Source organism: Muscardinus avellanarius (assembly GCF_963383645.1).
Source record: "Muscardinus avellanarius genome assembly, chromosome: 1".
Taxonomy (NCBI): Eukaryota; Metazoa; Chordata; class Mammalia; order Rodentia; family Gliridae; genus Muscardinus; species Muscardinus avellanarius.
The window spans coordinates 187455785-187479537 of NC_137786.1; the positions used below are offsets into that span (position 1 = coordinate 187455785).

The 23753-nt window shown below is 45.6% G+C and overlaps 1 protein-coding gene across 1 annotated transcript in view; it reads right to left on the bottom strand.

Annotated features, from left to right (window-relative positions):
• Window positions 1-10483, bottom strand: part of DKK3 (dickkopf WNT signaling pathway inhibitor 3) — a gene marked incomplete at both ends in the record, with an annotated part of 43744 nt that extends 33261 nt beyond the window's left edge. The window contains 3 exons of the mRNA XM_080693014.1: window positions 803-886; window positions 3343-3480; window positions 10271-10483. Of these exons, the coding sequence (XP_080549140.1) occupies window positions 803-886; window positions 3343-3480; window positions 10271-10483 (435 nt within the window). The remainder of the gene's footprint in view (window positions 1-802; window positions 887-3342; window positions 3481-10270) is intronic.
• Between the last annotated feature and the right edge of the window lie 13270 nt (window positions 10484-23753).

Genomic DNA, 23753 nt, shown 5'->3' on the forward strand with positions numbered 1-23753 from the left:
ACACCTCTTTCTAACTATTACCAATACATGAGTTTTCTTCTAGTAATAAGGTCAAAGAGGTGGTAAAGCCTCTCCATGTAGAAATCTAGTAGTAAAGAAGGCATCTGGGTAGAGAGAGGCAGGGCCCAGCAGTTCCCTGATAGGAAGCACACTGGTACTGCTGACTGTGTCCACCTTATGGCTGGGCAGCAATTTGAGAAGACACAGTACAAATGAGTCTCCTCTGTCCTGGAGGTTAGATCAGAGACTCCACCTGACCTAGACCCAGTGAAATCACACACCTTACAATGTCAGGACTTTATAATTCAACAAAATCCATCCCACCTTCGGACCAATAGCCTACAAGAATAGTCACAGGGACCAGAGCTTGAAGCTGGAAGAGACAGGCAGCCTCTGTCCCTTCAGCCACTGGCTTTCCATCTAATGTGCTCTTGTTCTCCAACTGCCTGGCCAGGGCTAGGATTGTACCTAGCCCCGGCTGCCGCAGAGGCTCTGGACATTTCACTGTCCGATACACCAGGGACCCCAGTCAGTATAGCAACACTTGCTTGTTCCCCTTCAGAAACTGAGATGCACATGACAACTCAATTTTATATCTCTTGTTTTTTATGCCAAGTGCATGGAAGTGTAGCCTGTTATCAGACTTTAGGATCTGGTCAGGAATATAGGAACTGGAGAATGTGGGTAGAGACCAGGCAGGAGGCTCACAGGCGTCGATTCCCTCCACATGGCTTAGAGTCAGGGCAGCCAAACAAAGGCGCGTGTGCCTCAGGGTGTGAGTGCAGGGCAAACAACAACTTACATGGTTCCTTTTGCCTTCTTCATCTCCCACAGATGTAATAACTGTCTCTGAAATGACCGTCTGGCCAGTCTGGTTGTTGGTTATCTACGGTAGAACAGGTACAGGGAAAATGCAATTAAAGAGGCTTTGGGAAAAAATCTTATACGTTTTTCTTTCTTTCTTTTTCTGAAGCAGAAGCATTGGGTAAAGTAGCTGGGTGCCCTCCCATCTTTCTGCTCTACAAACAGCTGTCAGGGGGTGGGGGTGACAGCTTCCCTCAATCTGTGCTAGGAGATATTAACAGAGCTGGCCTTAGTGAGTTGCTATGAGGTGACGCAGAACTCTCAACAAGGAGCCCAACACCCAGCAAGTGCTCGGTGGCAGCTATGTTTACCATTCCTGGGCTTGAACCTCAATGTCAACTTTCGTTTGACATCTCAGATCTGGGTGTCTAGACAAAAGTCTTCCATGAGAAGCCAGCAAGTTTGGCCACAGCCACAGCCACAGCACTTGTGGTTCTGGAGAGCAGTTTCATTTCATCAAGAAAGTGTGTGAGCCCCAAAGGGAGCTGCCCCACATCCCTATGAACATCCATCATCTGCCTCTGATTCTGTGCCTAGGTGCAGGCACCTCGAAGCCCAGCCTGATGGGACCCAGGCCCTTCCATCAGAGGCCCTGTGTAAGGGCTGGCTCGGCCCAGTGGCTAGGACACCTGCATTCTTTGCTAACAATTATCTAGTCTGTCACCTTGAACAAGTCATTTCTCTTCTCTGATTCAGATTTCTCATTCCTACATCATCTTTAATGTCTCTGATGGTGCTAATATCACAGGAGTCTGTAGTCAGGACAAAGTAGAAACTTCCTAATTTGCATAAGAGATGGAATCCAGTTTTGAGGAGTTAAGGACCATGTTTTTAAGTTTTAAACTTTATAATTCCTATAAAGAAAGGAAGAGAAGGGATAATATCTTCTTTCTCCATACCAGCTTTACATAAAATTAACTAACATATTTTTAAAAATTCTATAGTCCTTTATGTTTGGGGTGCAGGACTTCTGAGAGCCTTTATTATACCAACATGCATTTTTTTTTCACCTCTAGGAGAATATGAACACTGTTTTCGGAGTCTGTTTCAGCACTACTAAGCCGCTCTTTCATGAAGCACCACACAAGCTGGTGCTCTGTGGAACCCATTTGTTACTGTGCTGGTAACACAGCTCTGCTATAATGTAACAACAGCAATAATAAATAAGAACAACTTGCTTTTGCATAGCACTTTACAATGTCCACTGAGCCTTCATATGCTTTAGGCTATTTGGCCCTCATAATACTGTAACAGAGATGTTGATTAATTTAATAAAATCTGTTAGGAGGGTCAAGAAACTTAATTAAGTTTTCAAATTCACACTAGTTGCTGGTAGGACTCACTCTGCAGGTATTTTGACTTCTATAAGGAGCATCTTTAATATGTAGTTGAACCTATTGGTTAGTTACTGTCAGAAAGGATAATTTAATACTGGTTTTGACAAGAATAAAATAATTACTTTCAGAAACATTCTCCAGTCTTCAGAGGAGCAACACCTTGGGATTTGTTTAGCTGGGCAACCCATTTATTTGCCTGGCGATACGCTTTGTAGCTGATCCATCCAGAGGGGCCTATCACCATGCAGTGGGAGAAGAGCCACACAAAAGCTATTTTATAGTCAGGCAGCAGCCCATAAAGATTGACCCCTTATGCTCTATGGCACAGAAACACTATTGTTTCAACCAACCAATTACATGGGCACTTGAATAAATGCAAACTCTTCCTGGGAGCTCTTGTAACCTTGCATATAGGAGTCAGATGAGATTAGAGGCCAAGCTCCTTGACGTTCACAACAGAATATCATCTCTATGGCCTCCAACAAAGACCCTGAATACCTATCTACATAGCAACCTTTCTTCAAGAGAATACAGACAAACCAGCTTGCTAAGTCCTGCCAAAATCACAGTGGAGATAGAAATTCACAGTAGGGGCAGGCTAATGCTATGTTTTCCTAGACTTGTAAAGTTTTCTTCATCAAGCCAAATTGGAAATGGACCTGCTTGTTCCTCATGCAAAATATTAGACCAAAAGACACTCAGATGATAGATTAGAAAAAATCTGCTATAGAATTATGAATGAACAACCAGCAAATATATGGATGTTTAATCTTGTGGTATTAAAGGGCTTCCTCTCTGAAGGTGGAGTGTATCAAATCTGAGTTTCTCCTAAGAAAACAGTGACAATTCATTCACCAAAACTGGTCTCTATTTCAACCCAGTCCCAAGACACACATAAAAACCTTGGAGATAATTTCCTCCTAGACTGGTAGGAAGCCCAGTCTAATTTGTTGCTTAATTGCAAGAACAATTTAGATTCCTGATACCTATCTTTCCTCTTTAAACATGTCCTCTGCTTTTTATTCTGTATTTTACCAATCCCATTTGCATTTTTGGCTTGTGTATGAGATATGTGAATGAGACTTTAGTTCTCTGATGAGCAGGACAGAAGGGAAGACATGCTGGCCACAACCAGCCTTACCTTGTGAATTTCTCGGTGCACGTGGACGGTATTGTTTCCGACCTTCGTGTCTGTGTTGGTCTCGTTGTGGTAGCTGGTGGGTAAGCTTGCCAGATTGACTTCAGATGACATTTTAGCAGCAGCTTCTTCTGCCTCCATCTATTAAGTCAATGAACTTAATGAACAAAATTGTCTTCTCTAGTTATAAGTGAGAGTCCATTTTTAAAAAAGGGGGCCACCTCTATTTCGCTCTTCTGTAGTTACAAAGAATGATATCTGAGTGTTTGCATAAGAAGTATGATGTGGCAAGGACGAGCCAGTCACTGGGTACCCATTAGGACAGGACACTACGTCAAATGCTTTGCATCTGCTCTAGCCCCTAAATCTCACACCCACCCTAGATGGTGGGTGATAATGTCCTCATTTTACAAGCGGACCAATGCAGTTACATGAATCCCCAAATATCTCAGAGAATGGGTGGAATTGGAACTGGAATATATTTCCATTATGCAATCTTGGCCCCTGTCAGTACCGTTGGTAACTTGCCCATCTCCTGGTGGTCTAATCCAGAGGTCACCTGTATTCAGTGCCTCCACCTGCCAACAATCTTCTGTCTGTCTGTCTGTCTGTGAGCGTGCGTGCGTGCGCTCGTGCTCTCTCTCTCTCTCTATCTATCTATCTCTCTATCTCTCTATCTATATCTATCTCTCTCCATTTTCTGTCCACAAAAGTGCGCTCAGTGTGCACAGGCCCCACCCTAGCCATAAGGCACAGGCTCAGGAGTCAGTATCCTAGCTTCTTCTCCCTGTGCTAGACAGTTCTAAGGTGTATAGGACCAACAGTCTCTCTGTGAAGGCCCCCTTGGGACTGGGCCCTAAATGCTCAAGCTTACAGCATACCCGTTACCCTTCTTATTTTCTTATTCTCACTTTCCCACTTCCTGCTAGTATTTTCAGGCATTGCCCCCCAAAGAAGCTATTGGCTCTCAAATCCCTGTTGCAAGGTCTGGTAATGATAATGGCAGGGGGACCCAAAATACGATGGTACCATAATATCTTCCGTAGGTAGGGCCACAGCTCTGTCTCCTCCCTGACCCCACTTTTTGTTGGGGACTCTGGGAGAGTCAGTTGACTAGTTTCCTGGGAGCCACACTCCTTCTGACTCTTCTTGAACATTTATTTGTCCTTTGCTGGTGTCAGGTTTCTGAGGTCATGTCCTCAAACGTCCCAGTCCCATGAGCCCCCGTGACATCTATATCAGATATGAATGACAACGTGTGTCTGTACCCGACTTCTTCCAGACATATGACAAGTAGGCAGTTGGCAATGAGACCTATTTGCAGCTGACTGGACCCAAAGGCAGGACACATCGTGGACTAGTTGAGCCGGTCAGAAACTCTAAGAATTTCACATGAAGGTCACAATAAGAAGTTCTCTTAGATGGCTGGTAATTTTCCAACACTGCTATCTATAACTTGGGCTATTTTTATTCCTTAAAACAAATCCTCAAAAAATATTTTCCTATTACAAAAAATTCACCATCCTTTCTCCCTGAGTACTAGATGAACACTGTCTTTTCCTTCCTCCCCTGACCAGACTTGCCAAGCTGGGGCAGAGGTGGGGGTGATCCCTTATGTTTCAGCGCAGCACAAAAACACTGACATAGATATGGAAGGAAGTCTACGGGGCATGAAGGCTCAAGTAAGCCAAGCAGAACTAGTGGGTGCCCACTCTATGCAGAGCTCTGGACTGATGCTGGATGATGCTGAGATGTCTGGCACTTGGTCAATGGCTTCATTACAACATTATTTTAATCACTCCCCATGTTCAGGTATTGGCCACATCTGAGTCATTACACCAGACATCCTGAGTCCTCACAGCAACTCTACGAGGAAGATGTCATCCACCCCCTGTTGCAGGGAAAGTAAACAAGGTTGAGCAAGACTGTCACATCATTAGTCAGTGGCAAATCTTGGATTAGAACTCAGGTCTGTCTGATTCCAAATTAGGTGCTTTTCCCAATGCAGGATTTTACTCTTCCCAAGTAGCTGATGCTTTTACTGGAAGTTAAGTGAGGCCTATTTGAAGATGACTATAAATTTTCTGGGTGATGGTCTCTATAAACAAGTCAAGGGTTCAAAGGAGAAAAAAGGCTTCCGGGAAGAACAGATGTGGCTGGACTGGTCTCAAAGGATGAGCAAGATTTGGCCAGAGAGGTGTGAAAATGCTTCAGACAACTCTGGGAAAGTGGCAAAAACCTGGAAGGGCTGGGGTGTTGTGGGCTGGAGCAGAGGTCCACATGGGGCAATGGAGAAAATGTGGCTGACGATGCAGACAGGGGTTAACCTACAGACCCCACAGATCCAAGGGGTGGCTCTAAAGCAGAAGATGTTGACCTGGTTCTCAACCAAACAGGCTCATTGGAATCATGCCCAAGACTTTGAAATATATACCCACCTACCTGACCTATAAAATTGTAATTTCTGAAGACAGGACTCCAGATATCAATTAGTTTCTACAAGGATGCTGAGAGTTCCCCTCCTCTCTACCTGCCCCAGTAAAGAACTTTAGCTCCAGGCAATGGGGAGCTACAGAAAGTTCTAGAAGACGAGTTGGGAAATAATATAGAAGCCCAGGAAGGAAGAGAATGGAGTCAGAACACAGGCTAGAACCAGGTCTAGGAGACGAGAGCTATCCTTGCAGAAGGGCCTTCTAGGTGGCAAAGACTCTGAATAAGTCTAGAAGGACCAAGCCACTGAGGGACGGCCACTGGATGGGCACACAGCTGTCTCCAGCATCATTGTAGAGCAGCACGGCAGAAAGCCCCTGGTTCTGGAGTCAGGCCAGACGGGTCCAATCCAGCCCTGCCTCAAATTAGCCATGAAACCCTGGACAAGACACCAAATTTCTCTAAACTGCAGGGACATTGATGTAAGAATGAAGGCTCATGAAATCTAAGTACTGGTACAGTAACTCTCTCACATAGCAAATGATATGTAGCTACTTTCAAAATATTGTCCTGTTAGAAAGTAGTTTCAGAAGAAGCTAATTTGCCAGAAGTGGGAGGAGCAGGCAGGAGATATGATGTGTTTGAAGAATTGGCCAACAAAGTGGAGAGGAAATAGAGGGAAGCTAGAATGGGAGACGGATTGGCAAGAAATGGCTTTTTTTTTTCCCTAAGCAAGAGGCCCCCACGTGTTCAGTGATGGAAAAGATACAGCTGGAAAAGAAAAGGAGACTGGAGATGCCAGACAGGATATATCCAGAAGGAGGGAGGAATGTTTTAATGTTCTAAAAGTTCTCATTGGAATCCAAAGCATACAGTTTGACTTTCAAATCATCGACAAGTTCCCAGATCTTGAGTTTGCTGTGAGCGAGGCTGACAATCTTTCTGTAAAACTTTCCCCTTCTCAGCTAGTGGTTGTTTCAACAGAATGAGCTAACAGTTCTTTAATGGCACCATGGACTAAAAGTACAGTTTACAATGGAAATTTCAACCACAACTATTACTGCCACTAGCAAGAGAAACTTAAACCTGAAGCAAGAGTTGTTTCATGGAGGAGGAATGTGAATGCTGTTAAAAATGGCCTTTAAAGTTGGTCAAATCTGGGTCTATTAAAGGGGCAAAGTAGGAAAAACTGAACAAATAAGTCCAGGCTTGCTATGGGGTTCTTCCTAGGACTAGGAGCAGTGATAAGAATGCTCTAACATGTACCAGTTACAGATGTGGCAATCAGGTTGGGAGAAATGGAAGGGTTTCATCCTCAAATATATATTTTTAGTAATATAAAGAATAATAAAACAGGAAAGCAAGATCATCTCAGACTGAAACCATTTAGAGACTTGCTTCTTCCAATAACAATCCTACAAGTAGGATTTTCCCTTAAGAGACATAAACAGCTTGAAGCAGCTGGAATATACAAAATGCCAGGAAGTTACTTGAAAGCAGATTCATGATGCAACTATGTAAACAATTAATGCATCTGGTCCAGGTCCTTTTTATTTCTTCTTTTGGATAACAACTAAATAGAAACTATCCTATGTTTATAAGATTTAAAGGGCTTTCTGGTAGTTTCTTAAAGAAAACTAATAGCCACAACCTATTAAGAATTATTCTATTTTTGGAGATATTCTTAAGTATATTTTTAATATTTAAGATTGATTTTAATACTTATACACTAAGTTTTTTCTTTTTCTTTTTTGTTTGTTTTTTCTACAGTGCCAAGGATCAAAACTAAGGCCTCATCCTCATGCATGCTAGATAAGTGCTGTACCACTGAGTTACATCCCCAGCCCAAGATATTTTAAAATATCTTTAATTATTTTTATTGTCTGTTACTGGGGATTAAATCCAGGGAAATTTAACTTCAACCTCAGTTTTAAATTTTTTAAACAAAGTCTTACAAAGTTGTTGAAGGCCTCACTAAGTGGCCTTGGACCTAAAATTCTCCTGTTTCAGCCTCCCAAGTACTAGATTATAGGCAAGCACCAACATGCCTGGCTTAAAGATTTTTTTTCTGGTACTGAACATTGAACCCAGAGGCAATCTAATTCTGAGATTTACCCCCAGCCCTATTTTTATTTTTTATTTTGAAAGAGTCTAAGTTGTGGAGGCCTCACTTCGTAGCTGAGGCTGACTTAAACATGCAATTCTTCTGTCTCAGCCTCCCAAGTACTGGGATTCTAGGTGTGCACCACCATGCCTGTCTTAGAAGATATGTTTAAAATAGATTCTATTGAGAATCTCTCAGACACTGGTAGCACTTTGTGATTATACACCTGCTAGTATTAGTATGGCAATAATGATAGCTATTACTTACTGAGAATCAATAATCTCCCATAATCCTTACAATGATCTCATGAGGGAGGCACTTGTATTATATCTATTTTATTTATCCCCATTTTAGATAGTCAGATAATTTGATTTACTTACAGTCTCTCATTTAATTCTCCCTTTACTCTGGGAGTGGACATTTTCTCCATTTCAGACCCTGGATCTCAACTAGGAAGCGGCAAAGCTGGGAGTGGATAAAGGAAGGCTGGTCCCCACTGCCCATTCTCCTGCCATGAAGGTGTTCAAGCTCTCTTATCATGTCCTCACAGCCTGCAAGGGCTCTTCAGGAAGTGAGCACTGGCTGGGGTAAGTGTGACAGTCAGTATCTCCTCTGGTGGCAAATTTTAATCTGTCAACCAGCACAACTCAGCAGAGCCACTTCTAGAGGGAGAGAGGGCAGGGTCCTGGCAAACTTCTATAGATAACTCCGGACAGAGAAGACACAGTGTGAAGTCCCAGTGGGCCCCACACTGCTCAGAGCAGGGACAACAAGGCCCTGGGCTCATCAGGAATACAGAGAACCAAGCAGCAAATTTACTGAATAGTGGTGGACATTTTCCCCACTGAATAAAAAGACAGAGATGACCTAGTGAGTCTTACTGGGAATCCATGCACAACAGGGAAAGTCCTATAATCCAGATTAGGAAAGCAGATGTCCAGCCCTGAAACCAGAAGGCTCTGGAGCTCACCTTAATCTGAAGCTTCAGAATGGTGAAAGCCATTGGGGCCAATCTGACTCCTCTCACCCTTTGATTGCTCTGTGTCATGACTTTTTGGTAATCTCAAGAAAGAGAAAGCTCATGAATTCTGGGATTCAGGACTGTCCCGTGGATATTCAGGTACAGCTGCTCATGTCATCACCTCCCAATCCAGTATCCTCTTCCCTGCAAAATTCATCAGGTTGACTCTTGTGGGATGGCAGGGAAAATATATCTAAACTCCACAAGGTTGTGTGTGTTTTGGGGAGGAGGGCAGCATCTTCTCCCAGTAGACAATATGACTTTGCCCAAGGGAACTACCAAGTTGGAGATGGCAAGGATGGGGGAAGCCTGATCCACCAAGCCTGGATATCTGGTCTCTCATTGACTACCTCACTGGGTTGGCTGGCTCCTCTCCAAAAACAGGCTACAGCTAGAGCTAGACCTAGCAATGACCGTGCCTACCCACCCTAGGCACCAGGGACAGCTCCCCACACCCAGATCAAGAGGGCCCAGGCAGCCTTCTCCAGACTTGGGGCCCGTCATAGAGGATTAAACAGGATGCTACACACAGTATCTGGGTCTGGAAGGTGACAGAAGCCAGGTGTCTGCTACCTGATGATAACAGCTGCTCTATAGTGCACAACTATTATGTACTAGGTGCTCACACTTAGTCACGACATTTAATTTTTACAGGAAAACGAGGTTCGGGATGTTAAATGATTTGCCTAATGTCCCCCAGCTAAATGAGCCCAGGATTGACTCCAAAGCACTCCGGGGAGGAGGTGGGATTGCCTCCCGCATTCTCATCTACCACCTTCTCACAATCCACTCAGCTGGGATTAAGGACTTCATCCTCTTTTTCTTCCTCACAATAAAGAAAGCAAGGCAACCCAGACAGGTTGCCAGCAGAGCTCAGGGCTCCTTGAGTCTTTGTCCCCACAGGCATCCTAACAGCTCAAAGCCCAACAGACAAGCTAGAACTTGGAGCTACCTGGAGCTGCCTGGGCCATTTTGCAAAACCACAGCGCTGGAATACCAACTGCCCTGCTTACATCGCTCCCAACAGGGAAGGGCCAGCTGCCCCTTAGAAGACAACTGCGGCTCAGGGCAGCAAATGCAGGCCTGTGAGGACCCCAGCTACCCGGGAGGGTCCCGCCGAGACTCCAGCGGTCCTCCGGCTTAGGTTCAGACCTTCTGGCAGAAAGGCAGAAGGAGCTGGGGAGTGGAGGGGTGGAGACCACCCTATGCTGCCCTCAGATCGCTGTGTGGCCACCGCGGGACCTTCCCAGACCCTCGCCGAGCTCCAGGTCCGCGGCCAGTGCTTCTACGGGCGCTCGGATTACTACCCCCCCCCCGGCCCGCCCCTCTCGGCCGGCCGTACTCTTCCCGAACCCGCACCCTCAGGGCGCACCCACCTCCTCCACCGCGCTGCGCAATTTGTGCTGCGTGTCCTCCATCAGCTCCTCCACCTCGCGGAACATCTCGTTGAGGGTAGCCTCCTCCTGCGGGTAGCTGAGGGCTGGGCCCGGCTCCTGGGGCGCCGAGGTCGCCGTCGGCGCGGGCGCGGGGGCCGTGGGCACCGCCGCGGCCAGCAGCAGGCACAGCAGGGTGCCCCGGAGCCGCCGCATCTCCGCTCCGCTCTGCGCTGCGCCGCGCCGGCCTGTGAGCCCGGGAGCGCCGTCAGGGCTGGGACCACCCCTCGGGCTGGCCCCGCCCCTCGCGCCGGCTGCCCCGCCCCGCCGCCCCCCGCCGCCTCATCCCAGTACCTGGGTGCGCCAGCTCGCCCCTCTCCTGGCCAAAGAACCCGGTCCCCTCAGCCAGAGCCGCCCGCGCCCCGCTCCCGCAGCTCCGCCCGGGGTTCAGCGAGCACGCTCTGCTAGCTGTGGGCGCAGCGCCCCACTCCCGCCCCCACCTGGGTGGGCAGAGCCCGGGTCAGCCTCCGCGACCGCCTGCCCCGAATCCACCCAGGCGAGACTGAGCGGGGCGCCACACCCCGCCGCCGCCCTTACCCGGACCGCACCGAGGACCCCACAGGCCCAGACCAGGAGCTGCGGGAGCCCGAGCAGCGCGCCTGGGCGGCGGGGAGGGCGCTGGAGGGATGCTGCGGCGGCCCAGGTACCGCGAGGGAGGGGCCGCCGGGGAGTGCCCGGGTGGGAAACCCTGCCATAATAATAATTAATGATAATAATAATAATAATAATAATAATAATAATGTACCGGGGATCGAGCTACACCCCCAGCCCTATTCTCTTATTTTGAAACAGGGTCTCGCTAAGTTGCAGAGGGCCTCACTTAGTAGCTGAGGCTGTCCTCGAACCTTGATCCTCCTGTCTCAGCCTCCCGAATGCTGGGATTACAAGTGTGCACCACCAGACCCCTGCCAGGACTTTAAAGAAGAAAGAGATGAGATGATGCACGTCCTAAAATGATTGTCTTGATCACATAGTGATATATCTGGCACAGATTTAGGTGATTTAAAGCTTCTGAATGCTATGTATTTACTCTCAGTAGTTACTAAAAGTATATATATCTCACTGTGTACTAAGCTTTAAAATTCTATTCACAATTTTAATTTTTAAAAGATTTTTATTAATCAGAGGAATTTGATAAAATTAAAAATATATGGGAATGATTCTCATATTCACCACTTATTCTTTTTTAGATATTATTTTTGTTTATATAGCCCCTACCTTCATTGAGAACCTTAGATGCTTCACAGGCATTTTCTCTAATGAATCCCCACAGCAGCCCTGGGAGGTAGGTATCACTCCCATTTTACAAGACAGGAGAATGAAACACAGAGAGGTTAAGTGACTGGCCCAAGGTCACACAGGTAAGGTCACTGAAGAGCCAGGACCCAAGCCTCTAAGACTCCCAGCTCCCAGCCAAATACCTCAGGAGGGAATCTTTAACAAACAGCATCTTTAAACAAAATAGCAAGAACAGTATGTTATTAAAATGAGGTCTTTCTACTGCCATCAAGGAAAGAAAAACCCTTATACTGATGATCAGAGGCCACAAGACCCATATATAGTACATTTTTTTCTGCTTTTTCCAAAAGCCTCCTGGCTCTGGTCAAGTAACCATATTATTTACTTATGCATTTATGTATTTATATATGTATATATTATTTATTTATTTATTTATTTATTGGTATTGGGGATGGAACCCAGGAGCAGTCTACCTCCAAGTTACAGCCCAGCCCTATTTTTTATTTTTTATTTTTTATTTGGAAACAGGGTCTCACTGAGTTGCAAAGGACCTCACTAAGTAGCTGAGGCTGTCCTCGAACCTCAATCCTCCTGTCTCAGCCTCCCGAATGCTGGGATTACAAGTGTGCGCCACCACGCCCGACTTCAAGTAATCTAAAGGTCAAGTTTCTAACACAGAAACCATGTAACTTGGAAATGGTACTTAATTTAGAATATTTGCTTTTAGTTACGATATGATAAGAAATATATCTGCTTAGCCTGGTGTAGTGGTGCACACTTGTAATCACAGTACTTGGGAGGCTAAGACAGAAGAATTGCAGGTTCCAGGCCAGCCTCAGCAACCTAGTGAGGCCCTGTTTCAAAATAAAGAATAAAAAATGGGGCTGGAGGTGTAGCTCCCCCAATCCAGACAGACGGAGGAGAAGGAGAAGGAAGAAGAGGAGAAGTAGGAAGAGGGAGGATCACTGGTTCGAGGCCAGCAATGCCCACTAACTTAGACCCCCATCTCAATAAAAACAAAGAGGCTGGGGGTATAGCTCAGAGTTAGAATGTCCCTGGTTCAAATATATATATGTGTATATGTATATATATGTATATGTATATGTATGTATATGTATATGTATATATACACACACACATATATATATAATCATACACATAATCTATTTAGAACGTGTAAACATGAATCAACTTTTTAAGGTAAGCTAGCAGTATAGAAAGAAACCTGTGAAAGCAAATAATGGTTTTTATTCTATTCTTATTTTAAATGATTCTCTAATGTTGAGTGGAAGATATAAAAACATATTTCAGGACCTTATTCTCATGAAGTATAGATAACCCACTTCATTTTATTTATTTATTTATTTATTTATTTATTTATTTATTTATTTATTTTGGTGGTTCTAGGGTTCCTGGAAGCCCTTCTACCTCCAGGATACACTCCCATGGGCTACACTCCCAGACCTATTTTTTAACGTTTTTATGTGGAAACGGGGTCTCTTTTGTTTTGGGGTTTTTTTGTTTTTATGTTTTTGTGGTTTTTTTGGTGGTACTGGGGTTCCTGGAAGCCCTTCTACCTCCAGGCTACACTCTCAGACCTATTTTTACATTTTTATTTGGAAACAGGGTCTCCTAAGCCAGCGCGCGTGGCTGGCTTCGAACCTGCGCGATCCTCCTGCCTCTGCCTCCCAAGCGCGGGGATTACAAGTATGCGCCACCATGCCCGGCAACCTACTTCATTTTAAAACATGTGTTGTGAAAGTATATTAGTATATATTTTCCATTTTCTTTTCTAATATTCTTAATGCATTTTATGTGGATAAGGGGCTTTTCTGTATACTTAACATACCTGATCTTATTTAATTCTAACAAGAAAGGGGGTATTCTCTTCACTGAATAGATGCTGAGTTGAAGATTAGAAGGTGACATAGTAACTAATAGAATTGGTACAGAAATTTAAGACATTCTGAGGACTAAACATTCTGTTTTATTAACTCCCACATTTCAGAGATATGATTTGCAGTTTGTGAACCCTAAAAAACTCAAGAAAAAGAGTACATTTACATAATTTTCCTAGAGCAGCCCTCCCAAAAGTGGAGACCACTATTTTCAGAGTGGAGAAGTCTTTAGGTTTATGGGAGATTCAGCTACATGAGACAACCCAAATTAAATGTCTTCCTCTCCTCATTACTGAGCTACCCCACCACAACCCTTTAGGTTCTCATTTTTTTTGTGTGTGTGTGGTACTGGGGTTCCTGGAAGCCCTTCTTCCTCCAGGCTACTCTCCCAGACCTATTTTATATTTTTGAAACAGGGTCTCTTACGCCAGTTTGGCTGGCTTCGAACCTGCGCGATCCTCCTGTCTCCGCCTCCCAAGCGCGGGGATTACAAGCGTGCGCCACCACGCCCGGCTAGGTCCTCATTTTGAAACAGAGTCTCACAAAGTTGTTGAGGCTGGTTTCAAATTTGTAATCCTCCTGTCTCAGCCTCCTAAGTACTGGGATTACTGGTGTGCACCCCCACACCAAGCTTCCTCACTACTTCTTATAGTTACTAATGTTGATAACAGACCAATAAAACTCTTGAAATGTATTCCAGAGCATCTTCACCTATAACAAGGCCTTCATGTATTCTGCATTTTAGCAAAACAGAGATAAAATGAAAAAGATTCTAACTAAAGCTTCTAAGGAAGCCCAGGAGGTTTGGAACTGGTTGGAGGAAGGGTCTTCATCCAGACTCTGGCCATTGTGAGACGAGGGTCCCAGGGCCACAGAACAGGAGGGGCCAGAGGGGCCCAGGTCAATCATCCTTAGTAAGGGGCATACTAACCTTCCACAATCTCCACTGGTGAAGCTCTGCACACATTAGGGGCATTTTTGTTGTTTTGCTTCTTTCTTTGGGGTATTAGAAGCATGTTTCAGAATTCTCACATTTTCTCTGTGAGGGTCCTACCAATCATAGCAGGGGCTGGCTTCGTGTTGGACAAGTGGTAACAGAGTGGTTGTCACTTGCTGGAAATCTCCTAGAAAGTGAGCAGCCACACAGCCATTTCACATCTGTGCGTCTACCTTCCAGAAACTCCGGACCAACCATATGGCTAAGAAGACATGTGTAAAGTTATTCATTGAAGCAATATTTGCAGTGGCAAAAAAAATGAGAAGACCACTTGTCAGCGTTTTTCAGCAGGAGGATACACTGAGCTTTCTACACACTCAGTACTCTACAGCAGTACAAATAATGGACATATCTCAAAACAGGTATGTTTTGACAATTTGCAAAATAAAATGTATAGAACACTATCTGTGCATCTTAAAAACACAAAACAGTAGTGTCTATTTGTGGATGTTATATGACATGCGCATGCCGTGGGAGGGGAAGAAGACACGGGAGACATCAGGAGTTGCATTTATGACATTTTACTTTAAGAAAGAGAGTGATCCCGGCATGGAGGTGCATACTTATAATTCTAGTACTTAGGAGACTGAGATAGGAGGATCACAGGTTCACTGCCAGTGTCAGCAACTTTGTGAGGTCTTCTGCAACTTAGTGAGACCCTGATTCCAAGTTAAAAAAAAAAAAAAGGTAGAATGCCCTTGGGTTGAATCCCCAGTAACATACACACAAAAGAAAAAAAAGAAGAGAGTGTACCAGAATGAAGGAATTCTAAGCAGACGTGTCCAAATATTCACATCTGTTCAATCATCACAGTTGATTAACCACATGGGGGCATATGGACATGTCTGTTTTGCTATTCTCAGTATATTTGAAATATTTTATAATTAAATTGGTAAAAGAAAAAGCATTTTCCTCAACAAGCCAGACAAAAGGAAAACACAACCCTAAACCCTCTCGCAGCCAAGCTGACCTCTGACATCTGCTCTCTACTGAGATGCTCCCAAGATCCAGCAGTGGCCTCCTTTGCTGTGAGCCATGGGGTCCACACCACATGAGCCGAGGGGCATTTTCTCTGCATAGGAAGCCCTTCGCTCTGCATGAATGGTTAGGTGCTTCCTGTTAAAATTGGAGTGAGAGGTGGATCTGAGTAATGTCTCTGGCCAGAAGATGGGATTTCTCTGAGGATTCCCCCTTAGCCTTCAGAGGAGGAGACAATACTCACACCAGGGAGCCTCAAGTATCTGGAACACAGATACCTGTAATAATAATAATAATAATTATATATATATATATATATATATATATATATATATATATATTTCACTGATTTCTAAAACTTTAACCAGTGGGGAGTGGTGGCACACACCTGTAATCCCAGTACTTGGGAGGCTGAGACCGGGAGAGTGCAGGTTTGAGGACAACCTCAGCAACTTAGCAAGACTCTCAGTCACCTAACAAGATCCTGTTTCAAAACAAAAAAACATATAGCCAGGCGTGGTGGTGCACATTTATGATCCCAGTACTTGGGAAGCTGAGACAGGAGGATTGTGGTTTGTGAACAGCCTCAGCTACTTAGTGAGGCCCTCCACAACTTAGTGAGACTGTGTTTCAAAAAATAAATAAATAAAAAGTAGAGCTGGGGACATAGCTCAGCAGTAGAATGACCCTGGGTTCAATCCCCAGTACCCCCTCCCACGGTGTGTGTGTGTGTGTGTGTGGGGGGTTAGCCCAGAGGTAGAATGCCTCTTGGTTCATTCCCCAGTACCATACACGCAAACAAAAAGCACCCAAAACAAATAACAAACAAAAAACTCACTCTAACCATCCTGTATAGTTAGATAAGGGGAATGTTTGTTATACTACACATCCCCTTTTCTTCTTTTTTTTTGTTGTTTTTCTGTCTCTGTTTCATCTTAAATAAACTATTCCAAATATAACTTTGGACAGAAATGGGAAGAGTTGTGATCAGAGATACCGTGTCTGCCAGTCCTGCAGTGTCTATCCTCCCTGCTGGAATGCAAGCCACATGAGATTGCACATGACTCTCATCCCAGCCCCCATCTCCAGTCTGGCCCCCAGGGCCTTGATAAGAAAATGCTAAATAGATGCCAGCCTGCTAAGCTACAGGGCAACAAGTAGGTGAAGAGATAATGGCAAGACAGGCAGATGCAGGAAGAGACAAGGAGAGACTACTGAAGGCAGGAGGCGGGAGGCAGAAGGAAATCTGAGTCTTCTCAGAATGCCTGGGAAGGGAATTGGGGAAGGGCTAAATGAGTGATGTGTGCATGTGTGCCTCGACCATCTCATACCCCATTAAGATGTATGACTACAATGCACCAATGGAAAAATTTTTTTAAATAGCTGTGAAGGATGTTGCCTTCATCAGCATTCTCATTGCTCTATCCCAGTACATCTGGCCACACAACTTAGAGGAAAGACTTATTTGTTCACAGTTTTTTGGAGATTTCGGAGTTTTGTCCAGGTGAGGCTGGAGTGCAGAGCTGGAGCTCAGGGCATGGTGGTGGAAAGCAGAGAGGAGAGCACACAGGTGTCTGGAACCTGATGTGCTCCTCACATAATGGAGGCCAGAAGCAAGACAGAGCAATCAATCAAACAAGGGCATTCAAAGATACAAGCACAGTCCCCAAGGCTACACCCCAAAGACCCACCTTCTCTAGCCACACCCTACCTGCATAGGTAAATCCATTACCTATGTCTTACAATGTATTTAGTCACTGATGAGATTACAATCAAGCCCCAGCTTCTTACATTGCTACCTTGTTTCTGTGAGGACTAGAGGGATGTTCTAAATCCAAACCATTACAGATGTCCATCCCTGAGTCAAGTGTCCATGGTGGCAGTGGGGTCAAATAGAATCTGCTTGGACGACCACCCTCACTGAATTGGAGACCAGGGATGGTCATCTGCCTGAAGCTGGACCAACAAATTCTTGTTTGGATTTGAGGTTGAAGAAACCATTTAGCTGAGAAAGAAAGATGTTTAGAGAAGAGCTCATGAGACCAAGGGAGGGAGGTGGAGGGTGACCGGAAGTGAGTAGGTGCTCCACGCCAGAATGCCACCTGGCTCTTGGTTCTAGTCTTTTCTGAGCCTTCTGAGATCCAGCAGCAGCATCTGCCTTCAGATTCTGTAAATTTGTTTTCTCCTCCTCGTGTATTCCCCTTTTGGGGGGGACTAGGGATTGAACCCAGGGGTGTTCCACCTCCAAAACAACAAACCCAACCCTTATTATTTTGAAACAGAGTCTCACCAAAATGCCGAGGCTGCCCTTGAACCTTGCTATTCTTCTGTCTCAGCCTCCCAAGTACTGGGATTAGAAGTATGTGCCCCCATGTGCAGTTTCTCATATCCCTTAGTATCTTTGGGCAATTGGTTCCTCTGATGTTCAAATCCCTATATAAAATGGCATAGTATTTACATATAACCTCCACATTTCCTCCCATATATTTTTTCTTTCTTTTTGTTATTTGTGGTGCTGAGGATGCAACCTAGGGCCTCATATTTGCTAGGCAAGTCCTCTGCCACTGAGTTACACCCCAGCCCCTTTCTGTCTGTATACAGACAGATTACTAGATTACTTATAATACCTAATGCACTGTAAACACAGTATAAATCATTATGCTGTATTGTTTAAGGAATAATGACAAAAAAACCCTGTACATGTTTAGTACAGATGCAAATTGGGAGGAATATTTTTTATTTGTGATTGGTTGAATCCATTGATGAGGAACCACGGATAAGGGAGGCCAACTGTTCTCCTCTTTTTGTTTGAGCTAATGTTAGTGGCTTTCTGTTACTCTCTATCAAAGACACTGGTTGTTTTTACAGATGTCAGGGATGAGCCTGGCAAGGTGGCACACTCCTGTAATTCTAGTACTTGGGAGGCTGAGACAAGAAGATCACAGGTTCCAGGGCAGCCTCAGCAATTGGGTGAGACTCTGTTTCAAAGTAAAAAGACAAAATAAAAAGGGCTAGGGTGTAGCTCAGAGGTAGAACACCCCTGGTTCGATCCCAAGTAGTACACACACATACACATGCAAAAGGTCTGGGGTAGGGCTGGCTGCCTCTGTGTTAATAAAGCAAATTTTTTCAAGGCAAGTTTTCTTTACAGGTTATCCCCCTTTGAGGCCCTCAGAAATAGAGGGCCGCCTGGTCTGCAGAGCAGGGACAGGCCCCCAGATGTGCCTCCCTTGCTAGCCAACCCCTGAGCTGCGATGCCAGTCACAGATTTCACTGAGCCCTCCTCGGTCCAGCCTGTCTGTACCTTTTTATTGTTCGGAGGGAATTGGTGCCAAGACTTTTCTGAAAGGGAACTCCATCTGCCTTTGGAAAGAGTATCCACATGGATTCAGGATTTCCATGAGTAACAGCCACTAATTATCCAAAATATACATTTAATTTGCCAAGTTTCCATGGGCGGGTGCAAAAGAGGCCCAGGGGATCTTATTCCTGCCATTACCCTTGGAATGCAGCACTGGAGAGTCGAGCCTGGAGTCTAACTGTGTTGTTTTTTATTCAGCAGGTGGATCCGTACACTCTGTATATATTCTTGTATGTTCCTGAAGTGGAGGATGACCAAGGAGCAAGAGAATTTTGGTGGAATCCGCACAAAAAGAGGAAGAGTAAAGAATAGATGTTATTAGGCAACTGGGGAGGAAGAATAGCTAGAAATGTGTTTCTACCCAATTCTTGCCCCTGCTCAGGGGCAGAATGATGTATTTATTTCTTCTCTGGAGCAGTTCTTGATGCTGGATGCATAATCAAGCCACCTTTATAGAAGTTTGCTTTAAAAAAAATACAGAGAGCTGGGTGCTGTTTAGAGATACTGACCCAATAGGTGAGTTGGGTTTCCCTCAATGCTGTGACCCAGTCCTGGCTCTGCAGGATCCTGATCCTGTTGTCATGAGACCTCAACACAGAGCCGCCCCCCCCCAGCCTTGGGCCAGGCCCAACAAGGCTTGCTTCCCTATGGGTGAAGCTGGAGAATGGGAAGGAGGCTTGACTCGGACTAGATAATACTGGGCTCAGGTTCTGGCTCTGCCCCCAACAGCACAGCCTGATCCTCCCAGGGCTGCTCCCTAGCCGATTCACCTGTGTTAGTGCCCAAACCGCAGGGCTCCCATCTCCCACTAGCATTACTTAGATCTCCTGAGAAGTCCTCAAGAAAGCCTTGGAGCACCTTAGATTCAACCTGGCTTCTAGTCACCTTTCTACCACCAACTCCAGGACAGTTGTGTCTTGGACGTAGTGAGCCGAGACCTCTCAGGGACAGCTCTCAACAGCCTGGCAGGTGTTTCCAGGAAATGGGGTAGCTCCTGTTGGGTTTTGCTGCATTAAGATCCTTGCTGGTTGAGCCGGGCATGATGGCGCTTGTAATCCTCGTGCTTGGGAGGCTGAGACAGGAGGATCGCACAGGTTTGAAGCCAGCCTCAGCTACTTAGTGAGGCTTTCAGCAACTTATGAGACCCTGTTTCCAAATAAAATATAAAACAGGTCTGGGAGTGTAGTCCGGATGTAGAAAGCCTCTGGGTTCTATCCTCAGTACCACCAAAAAAAAAAAAAAAAAAAAAAAAAAAAGATCCTTGCTGGTCGCCGGGCGTGGTGGTGCACACTTGTAATCCCTGCGCTTGGGAGGCGGAGACAGGATCGCCCAGATTCGAAGCCAGCCTCGCTGACTTAAGAGACCCTGTTTCCAAATAATACAAAATAGGTCTGGGAGTGTAGCCCGGAGGTAGAAGGGTTCCATCTCCAGTACCACCAAAAAAAAAAAAAAAAAAAAAAAAGATCCTTGCTGGTCATGTTTTCTCTCCTATGCAGAAGCTAGGGAGTAAGTAATCAGGATACAAGAGCGACTTTATATAATGGAGAACACACCCCAGTGGAGCAAGGGAGGTGGTCTAGGGGAGGGGCAGAGGGAGAACTAGAAGGAAACCCTTCCACTGATGTTAAATTATGTTTATGTGAGAATACTACTGTTGATGTCAATATCCTGTATGGGGAACGGGGAGAGTAGGGAGGGAGCCGGGGGAAGCCTGACAGTGCTGTGTGCATGCATATTCCTATTAGTATAAACTACTTTATAATGTCAGGCTACAATGTGCCAATAAAAATATAAGAAAGCCGGGTGTGGTGGTGCACGCTTGTAATCCCCACACTTGGGAGGCGGAGACAGGATTACGCAGGTTTGAAGCCAGCCGCGCTGGCTTAAGAGTACCTGTTTCCAAATAAAAATATAAAAAAATAGGTGTTTGGGAGTGTAGCCCGGAGGTAGAAGGGTTTCCAGGAACCCCAGTACTGCTATATATATTCCTTCCTTTCTGGTCAGCAGTAAAAAGGAATGAACTGCATATATGCACAATGATATGGATGCACCTAAGATGCATTACGCTAAGTGAAAGGCTATCTACTGTTTCCATTTAGGTAATGTTCTAGAAAAGGCAAAACTATCAGGACTGCAAACAGACCGCTGGCTGCCAGAGGCTGGGATGGAGAGGGGCTGACAGTAGAGGAGCCAGGAGTGGAGGAGTCCATACCCTGATGACAGCAGTAAGCATATGACAGTGGAATATGTTTGTCAAACTGAACTTAAAAAGACCGAATTTAATGTACCTATGTTGTATATAATTAAAAGAAATGGGTAGGAGGTAAAGTAACATCCCAAAGTCATAATCAGATAATCAAATGGGTATGTTTAGCTGAGCCAGCTGGTGTATGCCTGTAATCTCAGTACCTGGGAGGCTGAGACAGGAGGATCACAGGTTAAAGGCCAGTGCATGAGACCTTGTTTCAAAATAAAAAAATAAAAAGGGCTGGGGGTGTAAGCTCAGAGGTAAAGAGCCTCTGGGTTCAATCCCTAGTGCTACACACACATAAGTGTGTTTGAATCCTGAATCTTTGTATGTGTGTGTGTGGTGTGTGTATGTGTGTGTGTGTGTGTGTTTTACTGGGGATTGAACAGGGGCAGTCTACCTCTTAGCTATACCCCTAGCCTGATTGTATTTTTTATTTTTGAAACAGGGCCTCACTAAATAACTGAGGGCCTCACTAAGTAGCTGAGGCTGACCGAGAACCTGTGCTCCTCCTGTCTCAGCCTCCCAAGTACTGGGATTACAAGTGTGCACTACCATGCCCGGCTGGCTCCTGCACCCTGACTTTTAAGTGCGACACAATAAAGCCACTCAGAAACCCCAGTCAGCTCTGCGGGTGAAGGATCCCTTCTCAGAAATTGGGGCTCCATCCATCACCAGCTGTGTCAGACAGGGAAACAGGCAGTGGGGTGTTGTCATGAGGGGGCAGGCTTACGTTCACGTCATAATTTTGCTGCTGGCTAGATTTACGATCTTTGGTGAGCTAGTGTATTTCACTACAGTTTCCTCATCTTTTATGTAGTTTCTTCTCTGTTAAGAGAGATGAACAAAAGCTGACTTTCTAAACGCATTCTTGTTGGGAGGCGCTGCAATTTCACTGTAAAATCAGGGGCTCCGGGTCTGTGCCAGTTCAGCCTCACTCAGGCCCCTGATGACTGGAATGACTTTCTCCGCTTCTCTCCATTACCCTATAAAAGGAGGGCAGGAACCCTATCCACCTCATGAGACTGCTGCAAAGCCTTGACAAGAAAGAGTTCTAAAAGCACTTAACAAAGTGCCTGGCGTGTACCAAGCACACAGAAGTGCTAGCTATTATTGGCCATCGTCATCCACTCTGTGGCCAGGCCCAGCCCGCAGGGCTGGGGAAAGCAGGCAGGGAACAGAGCCCTTTGTGTGTGTGCTCCCAGGGGCCCCAGGGAAGGCAGGGTGCAGGGTGTCCACAGCAAACAGGCGGAGTAATAGATCACGAGGGCTGGAGGGGCTGGTTTTGAGGGCTCTTTCTGCGTGCGCAGGCAGGCCTTTTATTTATCTGCCTCCCAGGCAGAGCGGCCAGGATGAGAGGTCAGAAGTTCACAGGATAACTTGCTGGAGTCCAGAGCCCAGTCCTGTCCCTTCCTAGGCCCTGCTGCTGAGACCTCAGCATCTCCACATCCCCCTCCACGTTCCCTCCCTCTGGTGACATGATTTGCACTTGACCCTCTGATAAAATGTGAGTGAGATTCAAATGAAATGAAGGGACTTGTCAGGAGCCCCACTGTTAACAAAGGACAGACTTTCCACAGTTAGAGCAGTTTGGACAGATAATGCTACTCTCCTGTTTTTTTTTTGTTTGTTTGTTTGTTTTTGTTTTGTGGTACTAGAGGTGGAACCCAGGGGCTTTTCTACCTCTGGGCCGTACTCCAGACCTATTTTTTTAATATTTTATTTGGAAACAAGGTCTCACTAAGTTGCTGAGAGCCTCACTAAGTAGCTGAGGCTGGCTTCGAACCTGTGTGATCCTCCTGTCTCAGCCTCCCAAGCACAGGGATCTGTCTTTTCCTTTTGATACACTGTGGTTGTAGGAGAGTGCTCCCTACAGCCTGATCTCAAAGACAAAAAAGGAAAGAAAATTATGGAGGCCAGTAGTAGGATATGCAGTGGCTGATGGCCTAGGCTGGCAATTTCCCGCACACTGGGCCCCCGAACAAAGATATTCCAACCTTCTTAACTTCAAAAAAAAGGGAAAAGAAGACATACAATTTCTTACAACTAGCAGAAGCAGGATACAGGAAGCAGAAAATGCTTGTTACTCAAGGCCTTATCTCTCTTATCTGGCAGATACGCCCAGGCTGAGCTGATGATGCCTTGTTTGTGTTTAGAGACGACCCCTGCCGGTCCTGTCTCCTGGTGTACAAAAGGGAGGGACTGGTCCCATTGATTTGCTTTCACATTTCCATTTTCCTTCTCAGCTGATTGTTAGCTGTTGGCAGATAGGGCAGTGAGCAGGGGTTTTCTAATTTCCCTATCCTAAATCTAAGTTCTTAACTAAGAATATTTCCATGGCTCTGACTGTTCTTTCCCCATATCACTGTCATGCTGTCTGTTCCTTCTGGATGGGAGGCAGACCCCAGAGCTGGATCCACGTGCTCAGTATCTCTGCAGGATGATGGTCCCAGGCCTGTTTGCCTGGGCCCCACATCATCTGGCCTGGTGGTTCTCCAACTTCAGCAGATGTCAGTGATCCAGGCCCCGAGACAGTGAGTATTAAACACAGGTGACTGGATGGGCCCTAGACTTGGTGGTGTTCTGATACAGCTGGTGCTGGAGTCAGGCCTTCAGAATTTCTTCTCCCCCCCGCCCCTGGGGTGATTACAAGGGTCGCCATTGGTGGTAGCACCCAGCCCAGGTAAGAGATCCCGGCCCCAGAT